This window comes from Terrapene carolina, unplaced genomic scaffold (genome assembly GCF_002925995.2).
Source record: "Terrapene carolina triunguis isolate 2854851 unplaced genomic scaffold, T_m_triunguis-2.0 Scaffold62, whole genome shotgun sequence".
Classification (NCBI taxonomy): domain Eukaryota; kingdom Metazoa; phylum Chordata; order Testudines; family Emydidae; genus Terrapene; species Terrapene triunguis.
The window spans coordinates 23987823-24007862 of NW_020664413.1; the positions used below are offsets into that span (position 1 = coordinate 23987823).

General features: G+C 37.9%; 1 protein-coding gene across 1 annotated transcript in view; it reads left to right on the forward strand.

Annotated features, from left to right (window-relative positions):
- MBD5 (methyl-CpG binding domain protein 5) overlaps positions 1-19784 on the forward strand; it is a 103335-nt gene extending 83551 nt beyond the window's left edge. Inside the window, exons 11-12 of the mRNA XM_026647450.1 lie at positions 14253-14328; positions 16705-19784. Of these exons, the coding sequence (XP_026503235.1) occupies positions 14253-14328; positions 16705-16776 (148 nt within the window). The 3' untranslated portion in view covers positions 16777-19784. The remainder of the gene's footprint in view (positions 1-14252; positions 14329-16704) is intronic.
- Positions 19785-20040: the final 256 nt, after the last annotated feature.

Below are 20040 nucleotides of genomic sequence, written 5' to 3' on the forward strand. Positions count from 1 at the left end.
CCTCCCAGGCTTGAGAGCCTGGGGGGAGGAGGCAGGGCTGGGGATTTGGGGAAGGGGCGGAGTTGAGGCGGGGCCGGGGGGGGGGGCGGCCAAAATTGTTTTTGCCTTGGGCGGCAAAAATCCTAGAGCCGGCCCTGTCCAGCCAATACTAAAGCACCTAAAATGGGTATTTTAGGTGCTTAATTTTTAGGTATCTTATTTTAGGTTCCTAAACTGAGATTGTTCCCAGAGTGCCCAGGTACTACACTGATGGGCATTTTAGAAATAGATATCTATTAAATTGGGGGTCCCCGGTATACGTCTCCACTTTATCCGTCGTTTCGCATATCCATCGCTCATCAATAGGAGAACATGTTCCGATTCACATCGGTCCCTAGCTGCATCTCCGTCGCTTCACCTTTTGCGTGGCTTTTCTTTGAGTGCTTCCCCCGGCATTCAGGAGTTGCTGGGAGGGAGGGGAAGGAGCGGGGATGGGGCGTGCTCAGAGGAGGGGGCGGAACTGGGTGGGAAGAGGCGGGGTGGGCGTCGAGGGGGGGGTCAGGAAGAGGCGGGGAAAGCAATTATTTCTTATGGGGAAAAATTTCCCTGTATCCGTCGTTTCGGTATCTGTCGCCCTTTTCAGGAACACAAACCTGACATATACCAGGGACTCCCTGTAGTTAACATTTTGTTTGTCATCAACATTTTCATAGTACAATGAGGATAACATCTTTTAGAATTGTAATTCAAATAATTGTATTTTTCATCTTATCCTCTTTTAACTGGCTAGATTGCCTTACAATAATGATTTTGGTCTATTATGATTTATTAAAAGATCGTGGAGCAGTTTTTAAACTAAGGGCTGGGGGAAAGCCGTCAGGTGCAGAGGAGCACGTGGTTTGGACAGAGACATCCCTTAGGGGAGGATCTTTTAATGGAGATTCTCTATGTCCTAGTAAGGAGGAGAGGATGGAAGATGATAAAATACAGATAGGATCTGATGAGAAGCAGTCAAATGAAAAAAAAAAAAAAAAGTCTCATTCAATTACATTAGCAGACAGCTAAAAAGTGACAAGTTTTTAAAGTGCTTATATACCAATGCTAGAAGTCTAAATAATAAGATGGGTGAACTAGAGTGCCTCACATTAAATGGGGGTAGTGATAAAATAGGCATCACAGAAACTTGGTGGAATGAGGATAATCAGTGGAACACAGTAATACCAGGGTACAAAATATATCGAAAGGACAGAACAGGTCGTGCTGGTGAGGGAGTGGCACTATATGTGAAAGAAAGCATAGAATCAAATGAAGTAAAAATCTTAAATGAACCAAACTGTGCCATAGAGTCTCTATGGATAGTAATTCCATGCTCTAATAATAAGAATATAGCAGTAGGGATATATTACTGACCACCTGACCAGGGTGGTTATAGTGTCTGTGAAATGCTCAGGCTGATTAGAGAGGCTATTAAAATAAAAAACTCAATAATAATGGGGGATTTCAACTATCTCCGTATTGACTGGGTACATGTCACCTCAGGATGGGATGCAGAGATAAAGTTTCTTAAATGACTGTTTCTTGGAGCAACTAGTCCTGGAACCCACAAGAGGAGAGGCAATTCCAGATCCTGTGTTCCCCTAAGTGGAACACAGGATGTGGTCTAAGAGGTGAATATAGCTGGACCGTTTGGTAGTAGTGACCATAATATAATAAAATGTAACATCCGTGTGGCGGGGAAAAAATCCATATAAGCACAACACAGTAGCATTTAATTTCAGAAAGGGGAATGACACAAAAATGAGGAGGTTAGTTAAACAGAAATTAAAAGGTACAGTGCCAAGAGTGAAATCCCTGCAGGCTGCATGGAAACTTTTTAAAGACACCATAATAGAGGCTCAACTTAAATGTGTAACCCAAATTAAAAAACATAGTAAGAGAACCAAAAAAGTGCCACCATGGATAAACAACAAAGTAAAAGAAGCGGTAAGAGGCAAAAAGGCATCCTTTAAAAAGTGGAAGTTAAATCCTAGTGAGGAAAATAGAAAGGAGCATAAAGTCTGGCAAGTGAAGTATAAAAATATAATTAGGAAGGTCAAAAAAGTATTTGAAAAACAGCTAGCCAAAGACTCAAAAAATAATGGCAAAAAAATTTCTAAGTACATCAGAAGCAGGCAGCCTGCTAAACAACCGGTGGGGACACTGGACGATCGAGATGCTAAAGGACCACTCAAGGATGATAAGGCCATTTTGGAGAAACTAAGTGAATTCTTTGCATCGGTCTTCACGGCTGAGGATGTGAGGGAAATTCCCAAACCTGAGCCATTCTTTTTAGGTGACAAAACTGAGGAACTGTCCCAGATTGAGGTGTCATTAGAGGAGGTTTTGGAACAAATTGATAAGTTAAACAGTAATAATTCACCAGGACCAGATAGTATTCACCCAAGAGTTCTGAAGGAACTCAAATGTGAAATTGCAGAACTACTAACTGTAGTTTGTAATCTATCATTTAAATCAGCTTCTGTACCAAATGACTGGAGAATAGCTAATGTGACGCCAATTTTTAAAAAGGGTTCCAGAGGTGATCCCGGCAATTACAGGCCAGTAAGCCTGACTTCAGTACAGAGCAAACTGGTTGAAACTATAGTAAAGAACAAAATTGTCATACACATAGATGAACATTTGTTAGGGAAGAGTCCACATGGTTTTTGCAAAGGGAAATCATGCCTCACCAGTCTACTAGAATTCTTTGAGGGGATCAACAAGTATGTGGATAAGAGGGATCCAGTGGATATAGTGTACTTAGATTTTCAGAAAGCCTTTGACAAGGTCCCTCACCAAAGGCTCTTAAGCAAAGTAAGCTGTCATGGGATATGAGGGAAGGTCCTCTCAGGGACTGATAATTGGTTTAAAGATAGGAAACAAAGGCTAGGAATAAATGGCCAGTTTTCAGAATGGAGAGAGGTAAATAGTGGTGTCCCACAGGAGTCTGTACTGGGACCAGTCCTATTCAACATGTTCATAAATGATCTGGAAAAGGGGGTAAACAGTGAGGTGGCAAAATTTTGCAGATGATACAAAACTACTCAAGATAGTTAAGTCCCAGGCAGACTGCGAAGAGCTACAAAAGGATCTCTCAAAACTGGGTGACTTGGCAACAAAAATGGCAGATGAAATTCAGTGTTGATAAATGTACAGTAACTCCTCACTTAAAGTCGTCCCGGTGAACGTTGTTTTGTTGTTACGTTGCTGATCAATTAAGGAACATGCTCGTTTAAAGTTGCGCAATGCTCCCTTCTAACGTCTTTTGGCAGCCGCCTGCTTTGTCTACTGCTTGCAGGAAGAGCAGCCCATTGCAGCTAGCTGGAGGGAGCTTGGAACCAGGGTGGACTAGCAGCCCCCCATCAGCTCCCCCTATCAGCTCCCTGCTCCCCTAAGTTCCCTGTGCAACAGCTGCCCAGCAGGCTAGCAATTGCAGCTGTCCCTCCCCCAACTGCCATGTGCTGCTCCTGCCCTCTGCCTTGGAGCTGCTCCCCAAGACTCCTGCTTGCTGTGCAGGGGGGAGGGAAGGAAAAGGGGGGCTAATGTCAGGGTGTCCCCCTCCCCTGTGCTCCTGCACCCTGCTTACCCCATCTTCCATAGAGCAGGGGGGACACACCAGGGCTCAGGATGGAGGGAGCTTGCAGCAGCTTTGGTCTCAGCAAGCTGATCTAATTAACAAGGCAGTGTACTTAAAGGAGAAATGCGCATATCTCCCTCCATTCCTGCTGCCTTGTAGAATGAGAGAGTTAACCCTTGAGGGCTCAGCCAATTGCTAGTTCATCATTTAGCAGTAAGGGAAATATCCCACCCTCTGACTCCTCCAGCTCAACCATGCTTCACAATCATCATCACTGTGACAAGTATTAAATTGTTTAAAACTTATACTGTGTGTGTGTGTGTGTGTGTGTATATATATATAATATAATATAGTCTTTTGTCTGGTGAAAAAAATTTCCCTGGAACCTAACCCCCTCATTTACATTAATTCTTATGGGGAAATTGGATTCGCTTAACATCGTTTCGCTTAAAGTTGCATTTTTCAGGAACATAACTACAACGTTAAGTGAGGAGTTACTGTAAAGTAATGTACATTGGAAAATATAATCCCAACTATACATATAAATGATAGGGTCTGAGATCTTGGAGTCGTTGTGGATAGTTCTCTGAAAACATCCACTCCATGTGCAGCAGCAGTCAAAAAAGCGAACAGAATGTTGGGCATCATTAAGAAAGGGATAGATAACAAGACAGAAAATATATTGCCTCTATATAAATCCATGGTACGCCCACATCTTGAATACTGCATGCAGATGTTGTTGCCCCATCTCAAAAAAAGATATATTGGAATTGGAAAAGGTTCAGAAAAGGGCAACAAAAATTATTAGTGGTATGAAACGGCTTCCATCTGAGGAGAGATTAATAAGACTGGGACTTTTCAGCTTGGAAAAGAGACGACTATGGGGGGATATGATAGAGGTCTATAAAACCATGACTGGTGTGGAGAAGATAGATAAGGAAGTGTTATTTACTCCTTATTATAACACAAGAACTAGGGGTCACCAAATGAAATTAATAGGCAGCAGATTTAAAACAAACAAAAGGAAGTATTTCTTCACACAATGCTAAGTCAACCTGTGGAACTCTTTGCCAGAGGACGTTATGAAGGGCAAGACTATAACAGATTCAAAAAAGAACTAAATTCATGGAGGATAGGTCCATCAATGGCTATTAGCCAGGATGGGCAGGGATGGTGTCCCTAACCTCTGTTTGCCAGAAGCTGGGAATGGATGACAGGGGATGGATCACTTGATGATTACCTGTTCTGTTCATTCCCTCTTGGGCATCTGGCATTGGCCACTGTTGGAAGACAGGATATTGGGCTAGATGGAGCTTTGGTCTGACCCAGTCTGGCCGTTCTTATGTTCTAAGTTTTTAATAATTTGATTTTAAAAATATAAACAGTATATTTAAACAGCAATGGAAAATAGTATCTTGATGTTATGTAATCTATTTGTCTTGAACATGTTAAATTGCTTGTATTGTTTCTCTTCATAAGAACAACACACACAATTTAAAATGTTCAAAACAAATTGATTACGTGATAGTGTCAAACAGATACTATTTCCATAAAAAGATTAAGTCAGAATCATTTAGCACTTTGGCTCTCCTTATATGTTCATGGGGAAAAAATGCATTTTATTGAGGAAGAATTGCAGTTTTATTATTCTGATAAAGTAATCCTGTAAAAGTGCTGTTCCATTTTAGAACAAGTGATATTTCAGAGAATTGATTATTTCTGCAATTGTAGTCCTATCAAGGCAGTTCTACTGTTAATTTCATATATAAACATAAATTCAAAATGAGTGATATTGAAATAGAAGTTCAAACTTATGACTTCAGCACATAATTTTGGAAGTTGTAAAATATACTACATGGCTAGGTTTGTTTGAGGGAGTATTAAAAACATTTGCATCTTGTCTTTATAGTATACAGCATGCAAATAAGGAGTTATAGTGGGGATGAATTTGTCCAATAATGTTTTTAAAAAACTGCAATGAAACTTAACACTGGACTTTTAAAAATATAAACACTATAAATGTTAGGAAGTGTTTAGTTTTGGCTGTGCATCCACTGTTTGACTAGCCACCTGAAGAAATGGGATTATGTGAATTAGTAGAGAGAATTTAGGAAGACACATAAATATGCTTATTGTTGACTACATCTATTTTATGATCTATTGAGATGTAAGGAACTTGAAATCGGCTACATATTTTTAAAATAAACAACAAGCCAATAGTAATAGCACATGATCCTGCAAATCCTTAGTCATACGACAACAGTGGTTCTATTCATGTGAGTAAACGCTTTGTAGCATTACAGACTTAGTTAGCGGTTACATTTTAAAATGGCATCTAAAAACACAGTTTTTTAATTTTAGTTGCAGATTATACTAACATTCATTACAAAACCACAGTTGTAAGTTACATTTCCAAAGGCAAAACTGCATCACATAAAGTTAATATTTGTACACCCATACTCAATTTCTAAATTGAACTGTAAACATAAATACTTTGCTCTCATGTGGCCCTACATCTTTCTTTATACCTCCATTGCTCTACCTGTCTACGTAAGATTGCTTTTAGTTCAACCTCTACATAAACATGACTGTTGATGTGTGTTTATCTGAATGTTAAAAAAACAAAGAGAGAAATAAACTTCCTGGAGTTTAATAGCAGAACTTTCAAAAGACTTCATTGGCCTAACTTTGTTCCCGTTGAAATCACTGGTAAAACTCAATTATGAGAGTTTGGGTTTTTTTAAAATCCTACCTTAAGTGTCAGATACACACACTGTAAATCTTACAGTGTGATATTTCTCTAAATATTATCCTGATGTGTTGGCTACCGTAGCTGTAAAAAGCACACAATATCATAATTAGAGAACTGATCATCACATACATATCTTTTAATGATGTTTTACTATGATTATTCAAATACAGTGGCATGCTAATCAAGTAGGTTGACCTCTGTGTGGCCAATAAAACATTAGATTGTTTTATTTCATTTGTAACATGTAAATTATATGTAGAAAATTTCTCAAAATGAATACATTTTGGCAAGTTCTCTATTATTTTCTAAAGTTCCCAGACTAATGGCCACAAACTGCAAACACTGCCAGAGGAATTGCTGACTATTGGGCTTAGCCTCACTGAACTACCATGGGTTTACTTGTACCTTTTGGCAAATGTAGTTCTTTGATTAAAGCATTAACTACCTTCAGGAATTCAAGAGAAATAAAAGGTTACTTCTCATTCAGTCATCACCTTCAAATTTTAGTGTAACTCTGCCCTTTTCTATTTATCTGAGTTTGCCTCATTTTGTATCACCCTTCACCCCTTCTACTCGGCCCAGGTTCTCACCCTTTACCACTCATTTCTTAGCTTCTCACATAAACACTTCCGTGCTTTCTTCCATGCTGCGCCATGCATGATTATGACCTTCTTGAATGCATTCACAAGGCGTCTGCCCTCTACATTTTACGCCTGTATGAAAGGCCCACATCTTCTGGAGGAGCTAATCTACTTGACTTGTATATTATGACATTAATAAAAGAGAGAAAGTTATATGTTGTTTTCCATTTCCCTATACCCTCTATCTTCTGGTCTATCTGTCCTTTCATTGCAAGCTCACTGGGGAAGCAGCCATTCCTTCTTATATGTCTGAAAAGCACCCAGCACCTGGGTTACCATAAGCAAACATTTAATAATAAAATAATAATAGTTCTGCAGCTTTAAGACACAGAATTAATTAAAATTGATGAGATTTTTAGATGAGTTTTATATTCCAGGTCAGATAACTATCTCTCCTTTATGTGATGATCCCTATCTGTATTTCACTGTGGGTGGGTTCACATGCGCTCCATGCACCAGAGATTCTTAAGATTTTTGGTAGCAGTATCGGTTGCCTGAAAGCCCAAGATCTCAGGAGTCAAGAACTGGGATTCCTGCACAAGGGCCTTCCTAGTGAGCGATGACCACCTAAAGGGCTTCTAATGCCTTGTAGAAGCTTCCATTCCCTCGAAGAACAGCATTTGCCAATACTTTCCCAGCCAAACCCATCAAACCTATGAGTACAGGGTTAGAAGATTCCTTATGGATCAAGCAGTGGGGCCCCACTCTGACCCAGGCTAGGTAAGCCTCCATGTGCAGTGTGCAGCAGCATCGAGAAGTGTTCCTCCAAGCATGATGACCTCCAGTTCTGGGGCTGACAGGAGTAGAGCTAAAGACTCCTCCACTCAGGGACATGAGGAAGGTAGGAAACACTCTCAGAAGAAGGGAGAGAAATCCCTCTCCAGGTCCATTTCAAAGACGAACACTTCCCCAACACCATCAAAATTGTCTGAGACTCCATGCCTCAGTACAGGAGGGTCAGGAGCTCATAAGGGGCTTGGTACTGATCTCCTGGCTCCAAAGAGCAAAAGTACTCTGAGACCAGCACCTTGTGCAGGAGCATGACCATCCACAGCATCAGCAAAAAAGAAGCAATCTACAGTTGAGGATTTGCCCTTTGAAGGAAACAATCTCTGTTAAGTGAGAGAACAGATGACTTATTGCACTTGTTGAAGGTCTCACAGGCAACCTTCCATTCACTGGGGATCTATACACCAGTGCCAAAGAGGAAATACCACAGGCCACAACTTTACAGTCAGCAGAATCTCAACTCTTTTTTTTTCCATCAGAAGGGATATGAACCATCACGGAAGAGGGTGCAGCAGAACAAGCACAGTGGGACCTTTGAGAGCTGTGAATCACTCCAGTTACTGCATCCATCTACCCAAGATCCCAATACCCAAATTGGTGGCTTTCTAGCTCATCTCTCCCCATTCTCTCAAGCCTGGCAGATGAAACACAAATGGGTTCTCAACATCATTCATACCAGCTACATCACAGAGTTCTTCTCCCCTCGTCCTCCAAAACCCCCTTCGTCATCCATCTTCAGGGACCACTTTCATGAGCGAATGTTCATTCAAGAGGTATACTCCCTCCTTCATCAAGAAGCCGTAGAGTTGGTACCTCCTCAACACCAGGGAAAGGGTTTTTATTCTAAATATTTCTTTATCCCCAAAAGGAAGAGAGAATGGAGACCCATCTTAGACTCAGAAAGTTCAATGTATCCACAAATTGAGTTTCAGAATGGCTCACCCCAGTATCCTTCACTGAACAATGGCAACTGGTTCACAGTTGTCAATGTGAAAGTTGCTTACTTCCACATAGACATCCAGCCTTCACACAGAAGATTCCTGAGGTTCACTGTAGGTCTGAACCACTGTCAACAGAGAATGCTACCTTTTGGCCTTGCCACAGTGCCAAGGGTACTTACAAAGGTGCTATCAGTTGTGGCAGCTCACTTCCGTTACCAGGGATCATCAGCATACCTTCCTCAGGGCAGATTCCAATCTACAAAGGACCTTGTCAGTCAATACAGTTGAGCTCCCAGATGTGAGTCTGCTCATGTCTCATCCTTCTAGGTCATATTGCTATTTGTCAAGCTAAATGCAATTGAAAATATGGTGATGGCTGCTGATGACACTTGATGATCCAGGAATATACCTGTATTATGAACTTCCTTGATGAAGAAAGGAGTACTGGTACTCTCTCCCAGTGATTCCTACTGCATTACTACCATCATCTCCATCTTGTGTATTAAGGTTCAACAGACTTGCTCTTGTCGAATACACAGTCTCCCCCAGGCATTGAGAAATCAAAAAGAACATATGTAGTTACAGCTAGAGAGAGAGAGAGAGCACATGCAACGTTAAGATAACAAGTCTAATTCACAGTTGCTTGAACCTCTTCCACCACATCCAGAATCTTGGTGAGCAAAACAGACTGAAACATCACTGATAATATAGTGTATTTGTCTCCTATCAGCATAGATCCACTACCAGACCGGTAGCCAATCCGATCAGAATACAATTTATCTTATCCGTGAACAAAACTGAAAAATGTTTAGTGTTACGCCTTTGTTCTGTTTCATAGTGTGTATCACTAAGGTTTTTTTGTAGCAGAAACTGATGGATTAAAAATGATTATTTTGGAAGTCTACAGAGTCATAACATTTTATATAAGTAAATAATTTAGTCAAGCAATAATCATTATTTTAAAAATGTTTCCAGATTATAACCATGTATCTTGCATGCTGGCCTGACAGCCATGATTCATGATCTCTTAAAAATGTTGATGTTAGACTAATGCTGTGCTCTCTGATGTGAACTACCTAAAAGGATGATCTACCATCTTCAGTTAGAGCAGAATATGACAGCTCAGTTGTCATAGTAGTGGGGGTGAACAGAGGGGTCTGTCTAGCTGTTATTGCATTCACTTCATGAGCTGCCTGTGTAGGCACATATTGAATTTAAAGTTTTGATTTTAACTCTTAAGGCCCTTAACAGAGTGTGTCCCTGATTCTTTACTGAGCTAACAACTTTCTGCATTGCATTATATCCTCTGAGTTCTGGAGGAATCAGGAAGTTTGTAGCCTGGCACATCCAAGGGCAGAAAGTGTGAGGATCTGCAGGGCTAGAACCTTGGTTGGTGGGTTCCTTAGTGACTGCCACATCCACATTTCCACCCAACAGCCCTGGTAGAGCTACAGTTGACAGGCTAAGAGCCTCGTGAGGCCAAGCACCACTAGCTGCCCTACTCACAGAGGCCCTCATTGGTAGAACTTACTGCATTCCCTCCTGGTTGGCCCAGACATGGTAAAACCTAGGGGAAACACCTAGAGGCAGTCTGTACAACGAGACACATCCCTGAACCTGCTGCTGAGACAGACCCTGCCTGATTCATTTGTCCTTGCCTGGTTCCTGGTTCCTCTCCTTGTTCCTGGTTCCCATGTCCTCACCTTGCTCCTGCCTTGGACCCATCTCTGCTTCTGCCTTCCCTAACTCTAGGCAACCTGGTTCTGACCCTCTACTCCAATTCCTGGCTCAGACTCTGATTTGACCCTCAGCTCTGGCATCCAGCTTCCAGTTCTGGTCCTGAGCCTCAGTTCTGTTTCCTGGCCTCTGACTCCTGCTCTAACCACTAGGCCTGAATCCTGCTCCAACCACAGCACCTGGCCACCCAGGCCCCGGTTCCTGACACGAAGGGATATTGTCCATCTGTTTTATTTCTATAGCCCCAGAGTTATGGGATGCCTTTTCTTTTGGTGTGAGATGAAGTTTAGTCTCTGTGTTAAGCAGAATTAAACCTTTTTTTATTTTAATAAAAAGGCTTTTAGCACAGCAGATTGGTTTTATTTATAATTTTAATCTGATTTTAATTATTGTATGTTTTTAGTTTTTTAATCTGGATTTGTTTTTATTTGTTTTTGTTTGTTTTTGGAAACACCTAGGATATTTTGTTGATAGATGGTGGTATACATTTAAGCAATTTATTTTTATCATTTTATTTTAAAAAATCCATCATTCCTTGACTCTAGTGAATAAACTTAATTTCTTCTACAATTCTTTTAATCAATCTCTGATATAGTAGTTACCTAAGACAATGACATCTCTTTCTCTAAGAAAAAAACCTTTTTTTTACATTAATATATATTATCCAAGTCATAAAATCATAGAAATTAGCTGTTGAAAGTGAATAAGTCATCTAGTCTGCCCCAAAGTGGCAATGCAAAATTGAATGTTACTTGTTTGTTTAACATTTCCCAAGCTAATGTCCATTCTTTTAGGCAAAGGTAGACCGAAAGAAATACAATGAATGCCTGCCTGTTGGTAGCTAAAGTTGCATAGTTACCTATTAACATCTTCCTATGCTAATCTGCCTTCTAGACAGAAAACATGTTATTACCTCTCTAGGAAGTTCTATAGTTAATGAGTGGTATTCTGGGTAGAAAAAGATGCATGTCTAGGAAGGAGTCAGCCTATTGATGAGAGACTGCCTTTGAGGGAGTCTTAAACACTTATTTATCTTTGAAGTACCTCCATATGCTGATCTACCTTCCAGGCAGAGAAAACAGTTATCTGCTGCAGCTTTGGTCAAATACTTGCTTTCCAAGCCAGCTTGAAAGAACACATTGTTTGGAAACCTGAGATCTACCATATAGGTAGATTTCCTATTATGAATTCAAGATTGTATCAGTGAAAATGAATACTCATGCTTGACACTTTTTAAAAAATTATTGCTATATCAGTTTGTTTAAATGCCAAATGATTTAGCTGGTGTTCATTGTAAAACCATTAGTCCTATTAAGAAATTAATTTAAAGGCTCATAAGGTCTATTCTCACTTCGGCAGAAGGTGATTGAGAAAGTGGTCACAGAGCAACCCCAGAGGCACTTGAACCATCAGAATGTTCCTATATCTAAAATGAACAACATGGTCTTGTTTCTTTAACCCTCAGTCTTCCTTCCCCCATTCTCTCCGTGCATGTTTATTGTAAATATTCATTGCATCATGTCTAAGGGCTTGTTTACAAATAGATGTTACACCAGTTTAAGTTAAACTTGTTTTTTAAAGCAAGTTAGTTAAACCAATTTCAATCCCTGATTTAGTAGTTCAGTTTAAAAGTGGTTTATTTCAGTTGCTTAAATCTGTTCCTAATCAATTTAAGCTAAATCAATATAAGCCAGATTTATATTAGTTTAAGAATCTCCACATAGCTTTCTGCACTGGTTTAACCAAATCAATTTTTAAATCAAACATTTAGTTAACTGGTGTAACTTTGCATGTAGATAAGTAATAAGTCTTTCAGGAAGGAGTCATGTCTTTCTGTCTGTTCTGTAAAGTGCCCAGCATGCTTTTGCATACTGCAGAATAATAAAAATGGGTGGAATGTGGGAATTTTTATGCGTTCCATTTGGTCCAAGCCCTGGGTATAGTACAGAGAAGATGTTAGTATGTGTCATGGAATATTTTCTTTAGGTAATGGATGAGACACAGCTCTCTCTGCTCTTTATATGGGATCCAGCAGTTGCTTTTGATAGTTACTGAACTCAATATGTGGACTAGCTGGGGTGGATGGAATTACTATAGAATGGTTCTTTTTTTTATTCCTTTTGAACCCTTGTCTGTCTTCGGTTGGGGTGGGGCTTCCAGTCATGGCCCAGGTAGCATAATTATCTTTCTTAAAGTGCAAAACAAAACAAAGTGAAACTTTTTAAAATGCTGAAATGTAAAAGGGGATTGTTCCATGGATTATGGGCTTGGTCCTGCACTGCTGAAATGAAGAAGGGTCGTCCCAATGCTTAGGGCACTAGCTAGGGCCTCAGGCTGCCTGGGTGCAGTTCCCTGCTCAGCCACAGACGCCCTGTGTAACGTGGAGCAACTCAGTGAAGTCTCTTTGCCCTAGTTCTCCATCTGTAAAATGTGGAAATAATAGCACATCCCTACCTCATGGGGCTGTTGTGAAGATAAATACATTCAAGACTGTGAGGTACTCAGATACTACAGCAGTGGGGCCATGTAAGTACCAGAGACAGATAAACAATAGATCAAGTGGCCAATCTCCAGGGCTATCAGTCTGCTACCTCTCAAATTCACTTTATTTTTTTTTTCCAGTTAGGAATGCAAAGTGCAGTGTCTAGATTTCAATTTTAATTTATTCCACTGGATACTAAAAATAAAGCCCAGCTGAACATATAAGCCTAGAGCTTAAAAAGTTGTCCTCAAATTGTTTGGTGCAATGCGGGAATGACCCTAATAACGTGTTTGAAATACTGTTTGATAATTTGACACTTCTGGGAGTGGCAGTCACGAAGCCACAAAAATATGACCCAGAATGCTGAGTGTGGTGTTTAAAATGGAAAACTACTTTTAATAAATATAATGCACATAAACTGAATCAGTGAGTGTAATATTCGGAAGTGAACTGAGCTGCACAGTGATTTGGCTAAAAACAGTGGGTGGCAGTGTGTGTGACTGCCACGATTCAGAGCGACAATGGGACTTCTCTCCCATGGCTAACTAAAGGTAGAGACACATTCACACTTGAGCTCCAAGTATTTGGAGAAAAATGAAAACCTTGCAGAACAGTGTCATTCTCCAGGTGGATGTCAGCCTGTATTATTTTTCAACAGCCCTCTTGAGAAGTATTAATGTAGTCTCCAGCTACAGGGTAAATGCAGTATGGGAGGCAGGTAAAGGCAGGCCATCATTAAGCGTTAGTCAGTTATTCTGTCATTCTGTGAAGTAGCCCAAAATAACTCAATCTTAAGGGAATGACAGTTCTTTGGCATGCATAATGACTGCTCAGGGTCAAGTTCATGAAAGAGAGCCTGTTCTGTAATACCTATTGCTCGCTTAACAAAACAAAAACAAAAAACAAACTTTAACGCTGACAGCCAAGTCAAATAGCACAAAATGCTACATTTTGCATTTAAACACAGAAAATCAATATAGTGATGATATCATGTGCTTTTGCATTCTGTTTATAGATATGTTTTCTCTTGCAGAGATTATAATTCCTGTTTAATTTATAAAAGTCTTATCTTTAAAAATAAAATAAATAAAACAAAGTGATAACACAAGCCTTTATTTTAAAGGAGAACACATATATGGGCCATAACTTGTTATTTGCACAAATGGTTCCTTTGCTGTCAATGGGAGATCTATATGCTGAATGAAGTTAGTAGAATATGGGCTATTTATGTATGTATTTTGATTATCTACAATCTTTGAAAATGGAGTATTTCCATTGTAAACAATCGTTGACAGTAATTTTTTTTTCACTCTAGAAGCGGAAAGCTAAATAACCATTTAGAAGCTGCTATACACGAGGCCATGAGTGAGCTGGACAAAATGTCTGGGAATGTAAGTCTCTTTGCTGTCTAGTTGTATAGTTTTTATTGTGTGGGTTGTTGTTTTTCATTTTTGTGGCGTTTTCAAGCAGTCACTCTTTTTGTAATTATTATGATTTAACAACTTAAAAGTTGAAAAAGATTTATAATTTCAGTTAGATTGTAACTACTCTGCATTATTGCTCTCCACCCAGAATAACTATTGGACATATCTTTCATGTGTGAGGCCTTCCAATATTTTGAACAGAGCCTAAACTCCCACTAATATGCCTGGAGTTTTGCCTCAGTAAGGAGTGCAAGAATTAGACCCAATTGTTTTCCAAGTTTGTATATCAAGATGTTGAAAGTGTATTAAAAAAAATCTTTTGACTGTAACACTCCATTGAATAATCTAACATGAAATGAAAAATATTATAGGAAGTAAATTAAGATGAACAAACTTAATATCAGAACCTGACTGTGGTTGTTTTATTTTTTGTTTCCACTTTTATTTTGTGGCATACAGACAAAATAAATCTCTGATAATGTAATACACTTTTAAAATATATTTGGAGATTTTTTTTGTACTCTTATTATAACAGAAGTCCATGCAGATGATTAAAAATTAAGTGCAATACATTAAAATACTCAAACTTCTAATTAATATTTTAGTAAGTATTAATGGTTTAGCTTTTAAAATAAAATTGAATTTTTTCCTAATATTATAAACCTCAACCCTGAAAAGACTTATGCACATGCTTAACTTTACACAATCAATAAGGCTTAAATGGATCTATTTATGGTGCATAAAATTAAGTATATGCAGAAATCTTTGCAGGATTGGCACCTTAGACTTGGTTTTAGTACCATCTGGAAATAATATTAGTGATACTGTCTGTATCTCTTGCTGTCTGCTTTGAATTGTTGATAAAACTGAACATTTTGATTATTAGATTTACTAACACAGAATTATGGGTTTTCATCTAAATCAATGGCAGTTTTGCAAATGACTGCAGGGGAGGTAAGCTCTAATCATAGGTCTCTATAAGACCATCTATCCTACAAATATAACCAAACCAGGTGATCTGGTTATGATACAGTTGGCCTTTAACCCTGTTACATCACAGTTAAAAATGTTTGCCTGGACAGTTTCTACTGTATCCATGTCATTTCATCCAGTTATGCAACCCAGTTGCAACAGATACATGCTACAACTCTTCACTATGATGCAAGCTGGGTCAGGGAGAAACTGTGCTGTAATCAGGTTCCCTGACCAGGTTGTTTTTGTTGTGTTGACAAGCCTGATGTAACAAATTTTGTATCCTAAAATAATCTCTCATGAGCTGCATGACAGGCTTTGTCACAAAATCCTTAATCAAGATGAGGTCTATTTTCATAAATACTAGGATGGTTGGGAATAATAGGGTCAGAAAATCATAGGACACCAAATGTAGTTCTTACAAATTTTGAAATAAGCTTTTTTTAATTATCATTGTTTAGGCAGGACTAGTACATTTAAAATTTAACACATGTACAGTACAATTGACATAGAGCATAACTGATGCTAGCAATAACATCTGTTGAATATATGATAAAATTCTTCAAGACCACTAGAATTTAAGATATATGATCATGACAAGAACAATATGAAAAAATGTCTAAGGATTTGTAATTTTTGATTAACTGTTGTTTGTAACCTACTGCTTGCTTTTTTCCAGAATACATAGCCTCACTTCTACCAACAGATGGTGGTGGTATTCCATATAAAACAGCAGTACATTGTTTTGCATTCCATCTCTCGTAGCTGTGTTAGAAATGTTTTTAATAGTTTTATATGATCATGATCTTTCCTCCCAGCTTTGAACTTGGAACTAATAATAGACATTGAATGGAAAATAATTGATTAAAAACATTTTCACATGCTAATTAATCTACTGTTCAACTTGAAATTAATGATGTTGGATGAAAACAGTTTGCTCAAAATAGTTTATCCCTTAAATTCATGTCTCTGGTAGTGCTATAAGTCTCTCTCAGTTTCCACATTCTATTTTCCCAGTATATCCCTTTCTTTCTTTCTGCAGTTATACCAGTTTTGTAAACAATTTCCCCTGGAGCTTAACATTATTACCACTTTGTGCTTCAGTTACATATCACTATATAGTATACAAGGAAGTGGTATCTTTCTCTTGAGACTTGAGGTATCCACAGTGTGACAGCTATGTTCAACTCCCTTCAGTCCAGAGGTTAATGTTCTTGAGTTTACTTCTAATTCTGCTTTTAATGTGGAAATTAAAAGCTGTATCACCAGGGAAGCATAATAACTTTTCAAACAATACTGTAATTGATTGATCACTAACAGGTTGCTTTATTTAATTTTCTATGCTAACCTTTTCATATACTTATTTTCTAGGTACACCAAATCCCACAGGGAGACAGACAGGTGAAGCCTCCAAAACCGAAGAGGAGGAAGATCTCTAGATAACATTGAATGTCTTTGTTACTGGTCCAGTACTTATCAAATTGAACATGCACATAAATCAGTATATAGGTATTGATATAGATATATCAATATTTATATCAAGGACAGATAGATACCATCAAAGGGTGCTATGAGAAATAGTGGTACAATATTTTTGTTGATCGTGTCAGATAGTTAATGCTGGATAAACCAATCAGATTCCTTGAAAGATTACAGTAAAAATGTCAGATGATTACTGATTTTTTTCTATAATACTAAAATTGTGATTATAAAAATAGTCCAAATGTTTCTGATAAATTTTCATTGTGTATATAGATAATACAGAATTTCATGGTGATATCTGAAATGTAAATATTGTACAATATTGTCATGTACAAGCGTACCTAATGCACACTTTATCTTTTATTGTACAAAAAAATAGTGTACAAAATTCTTTGGTTTCTATTGAGTACACATACAAGAGACTACCAGTGTAAAGTGATAAATAAAAATACAGCCTAAATGCTTTTATATGATAATGTAAAAGATGCTGTTTTTGTATTTAACAGCAGAGAAAAGGCATGATTATGTAATACCTTAATTATGACATACACTTCACACCACTGAGTGTTCATTTATATTGTCTGTTTGGAATGAACCTTGCCTGGAAGTACTGTACTCCATTTCAGGTCTCTGTAGGAGAGTGCAACCTTGCAGATTCCTAAAGGGATGTGGGATCACAGGTCTAATTAAGAATTCAAAAGCTGCAACCACTGGTTGCATTTTATTTACTTAAGTTTTAAAGTAGAATGCTGTAGATTTTTTATTTAAAAAAAAAAAAAAAAAAAAAAGCTTAGATGGAATATTTTAGTCAGCCATTTCTGTAGTTGAAGTTTCATAGCCACCTTCTAAACTAAGCAATTTATACCACCATTGACTTTGAACTCCCCCCAAACCCTATATTTGTTAACCAAGGTTGTTTAACCTGATTAAACATACTGTTTACATATATGAGGGAATGGCCCTATTTTGAAAATATGAGTGTTAATGTTGATTACAATTTGATTTTGCAATGGAATAAAAGGGCATGCTCCACAGCGTTCCTAAAAAATCTAGTATCCCTCTTACAGTATTAATAAACTAGAAGTTAAAGGTGGCTTACAAAACTATTAGCAACAGTAATTTTATCAGTATTATGTAACATATCAGATTTATTTTATTTAAAAAGAATTATTTATACCATTAACAGATTCTTATATATATTAATGTGGCTGAAATGTGCAGGTTAAATCTATTAACCAAATTATTTATGTTATATTAAGTGAATAATGTGAAACATATGTAGAAAGGAAGTAATACACTACAGATATACAAGCCTAAAGCTGTGAGCCATTGTAAAAATAACAGAAAGTTAATAAGTGTAGCACATCATCATTTTTTTCAATTTTTTCACATTGTGGTGATGGTACACCCTCCTTCCCAAAGTAAATTCTCATTTTGCCCTGCCTTGTTCCGAGATGGAGTCCTTAAAATGGACCTCTTCATCTGGGAATCACCACGTCTTTAACCTGGAATTCCTTTTTCCCTGGAGTGGCAAATTTGCATCCTCTAGTTAAGACTGTTAGTAATCAGCATCCTCTGAGGCTGATGACATTGCCACTCTACTGATAACCACCAGTTGGCACTTGTACAGTGAGTAACTATTCCTCTCCCCATTGACTTTCCCCAGAACCCAAACTCAATTATCTGTGTGACATGACTGAGATCCATTGGCCCAGAGGATAAAGAGACCTGGGGACATTTCCAAACTCAGCTTTCTTGTGCCACAGCACATAGCACTACCACTGGGCTAACCTACTTTTTCATGTCTCATACAGACAACTCTTATTTCTTTTTCCCCCCACCCCAACCTGATGGAATGCAATTAGCTACACTAAGCTACAGTGGCCTGGAGGCAGGAACCCTTCCTTCTGCTGGGTAGGTTCATTTGTCTTTTGTGTAATGGCAGGACAGACTGCCATGGTCCTACATGCAAACTCATGTGAAGTGATCTTTTGTGTAGTTTAGTTAACACTTTTTTGTTACAAGTTGATGTGTTTGTTATGTTTAAAGAGTTAATGTTGTCCATTTTTCGTATCAGCCTGCTTTTCTGCTGTTTTGTCTACACAATGTTTTTATTCATAAATACACGTGTGTGTGTGTGTGTGTGTGTGTGTGTGTGTGTGTGTGCGCGCGTGCGCGTTTGTTTATATTTAGTTTGGTTATTTTACCTTTTGCTTTTCTGTCCTAACACTGAGTTTGTATTGACCAACCCTTCTTTTGGCATTTTAACTAATTAGGTTTGTACTTTCTCACCAATGTATACTTTACATTAGTAGACTATGTAAAGTATTTTTGTGCACTTGATTTCATTGGTTAATAATGGCATTGATGTGGGTGCTAGGAGTAGTTTGTTTCAGTCCATACAGATTTTTTTCTCTTTTAGAGTTTTTATGGTTTCATGTAAGCAGTTAATGTAAATATTGTGAGCATTACAGGTCATGCAGTGTTGTAACATTTTAAAAAATGTTGCACCTACTTTACAATTAAAAAATTGGTCACTCATACTTGAATTTTGCCCATAGAGCCATTTCTTTCTCTTTGCATTAAAGCATAATATACTTTTTTGATGGAGGCCCAGACCTTCTTTCTACATTATTATTTTTTGTTTAAAAAAAATCTATATTTTTTCTAATAGAAGACTTAAAATGAAAAATTTTAAAAATACTTTTTGCCTAGTTTCTAATTTAAGAGAGTACTCCTATATTTAGAGGGTGACAAAATACTCCATTGTGGAAAGCGGAATAATATTTTAATTGTCATTAATTTGGCACAGTCATGTTACCCTGTGAACTTTAAGTGACTGGTGAAAGTGAGTCCACAAGAGGAATTAGTTTTTAATTACTGGTAGCTTAATTATTTAAAATTTGTATTGTCTTTTGAGGATACAAAGTATTCTCATTATTATTTATTTATTTATTTATGTATTTATTATGCTTTATTTATCAAATGGGTTGTAGTATGTTGAGTCATTCCAAATGAGATAAAAATCAAAGGTATTATTCCTCTTTCTATCGTGGTGCATTTTTAAACACCATTTAAGAAAAAATATTTTCATTCATTTCAATGGACTTCCTTCATATTCCTGCTTCCGACAAAAAAGTTATTGCTGGAATCAGCTATGAAAATAGCTTTCCCCATAGCCCAAACAAACAAACGCATTTGGGATGTCCCAGGTCTGTTATATTC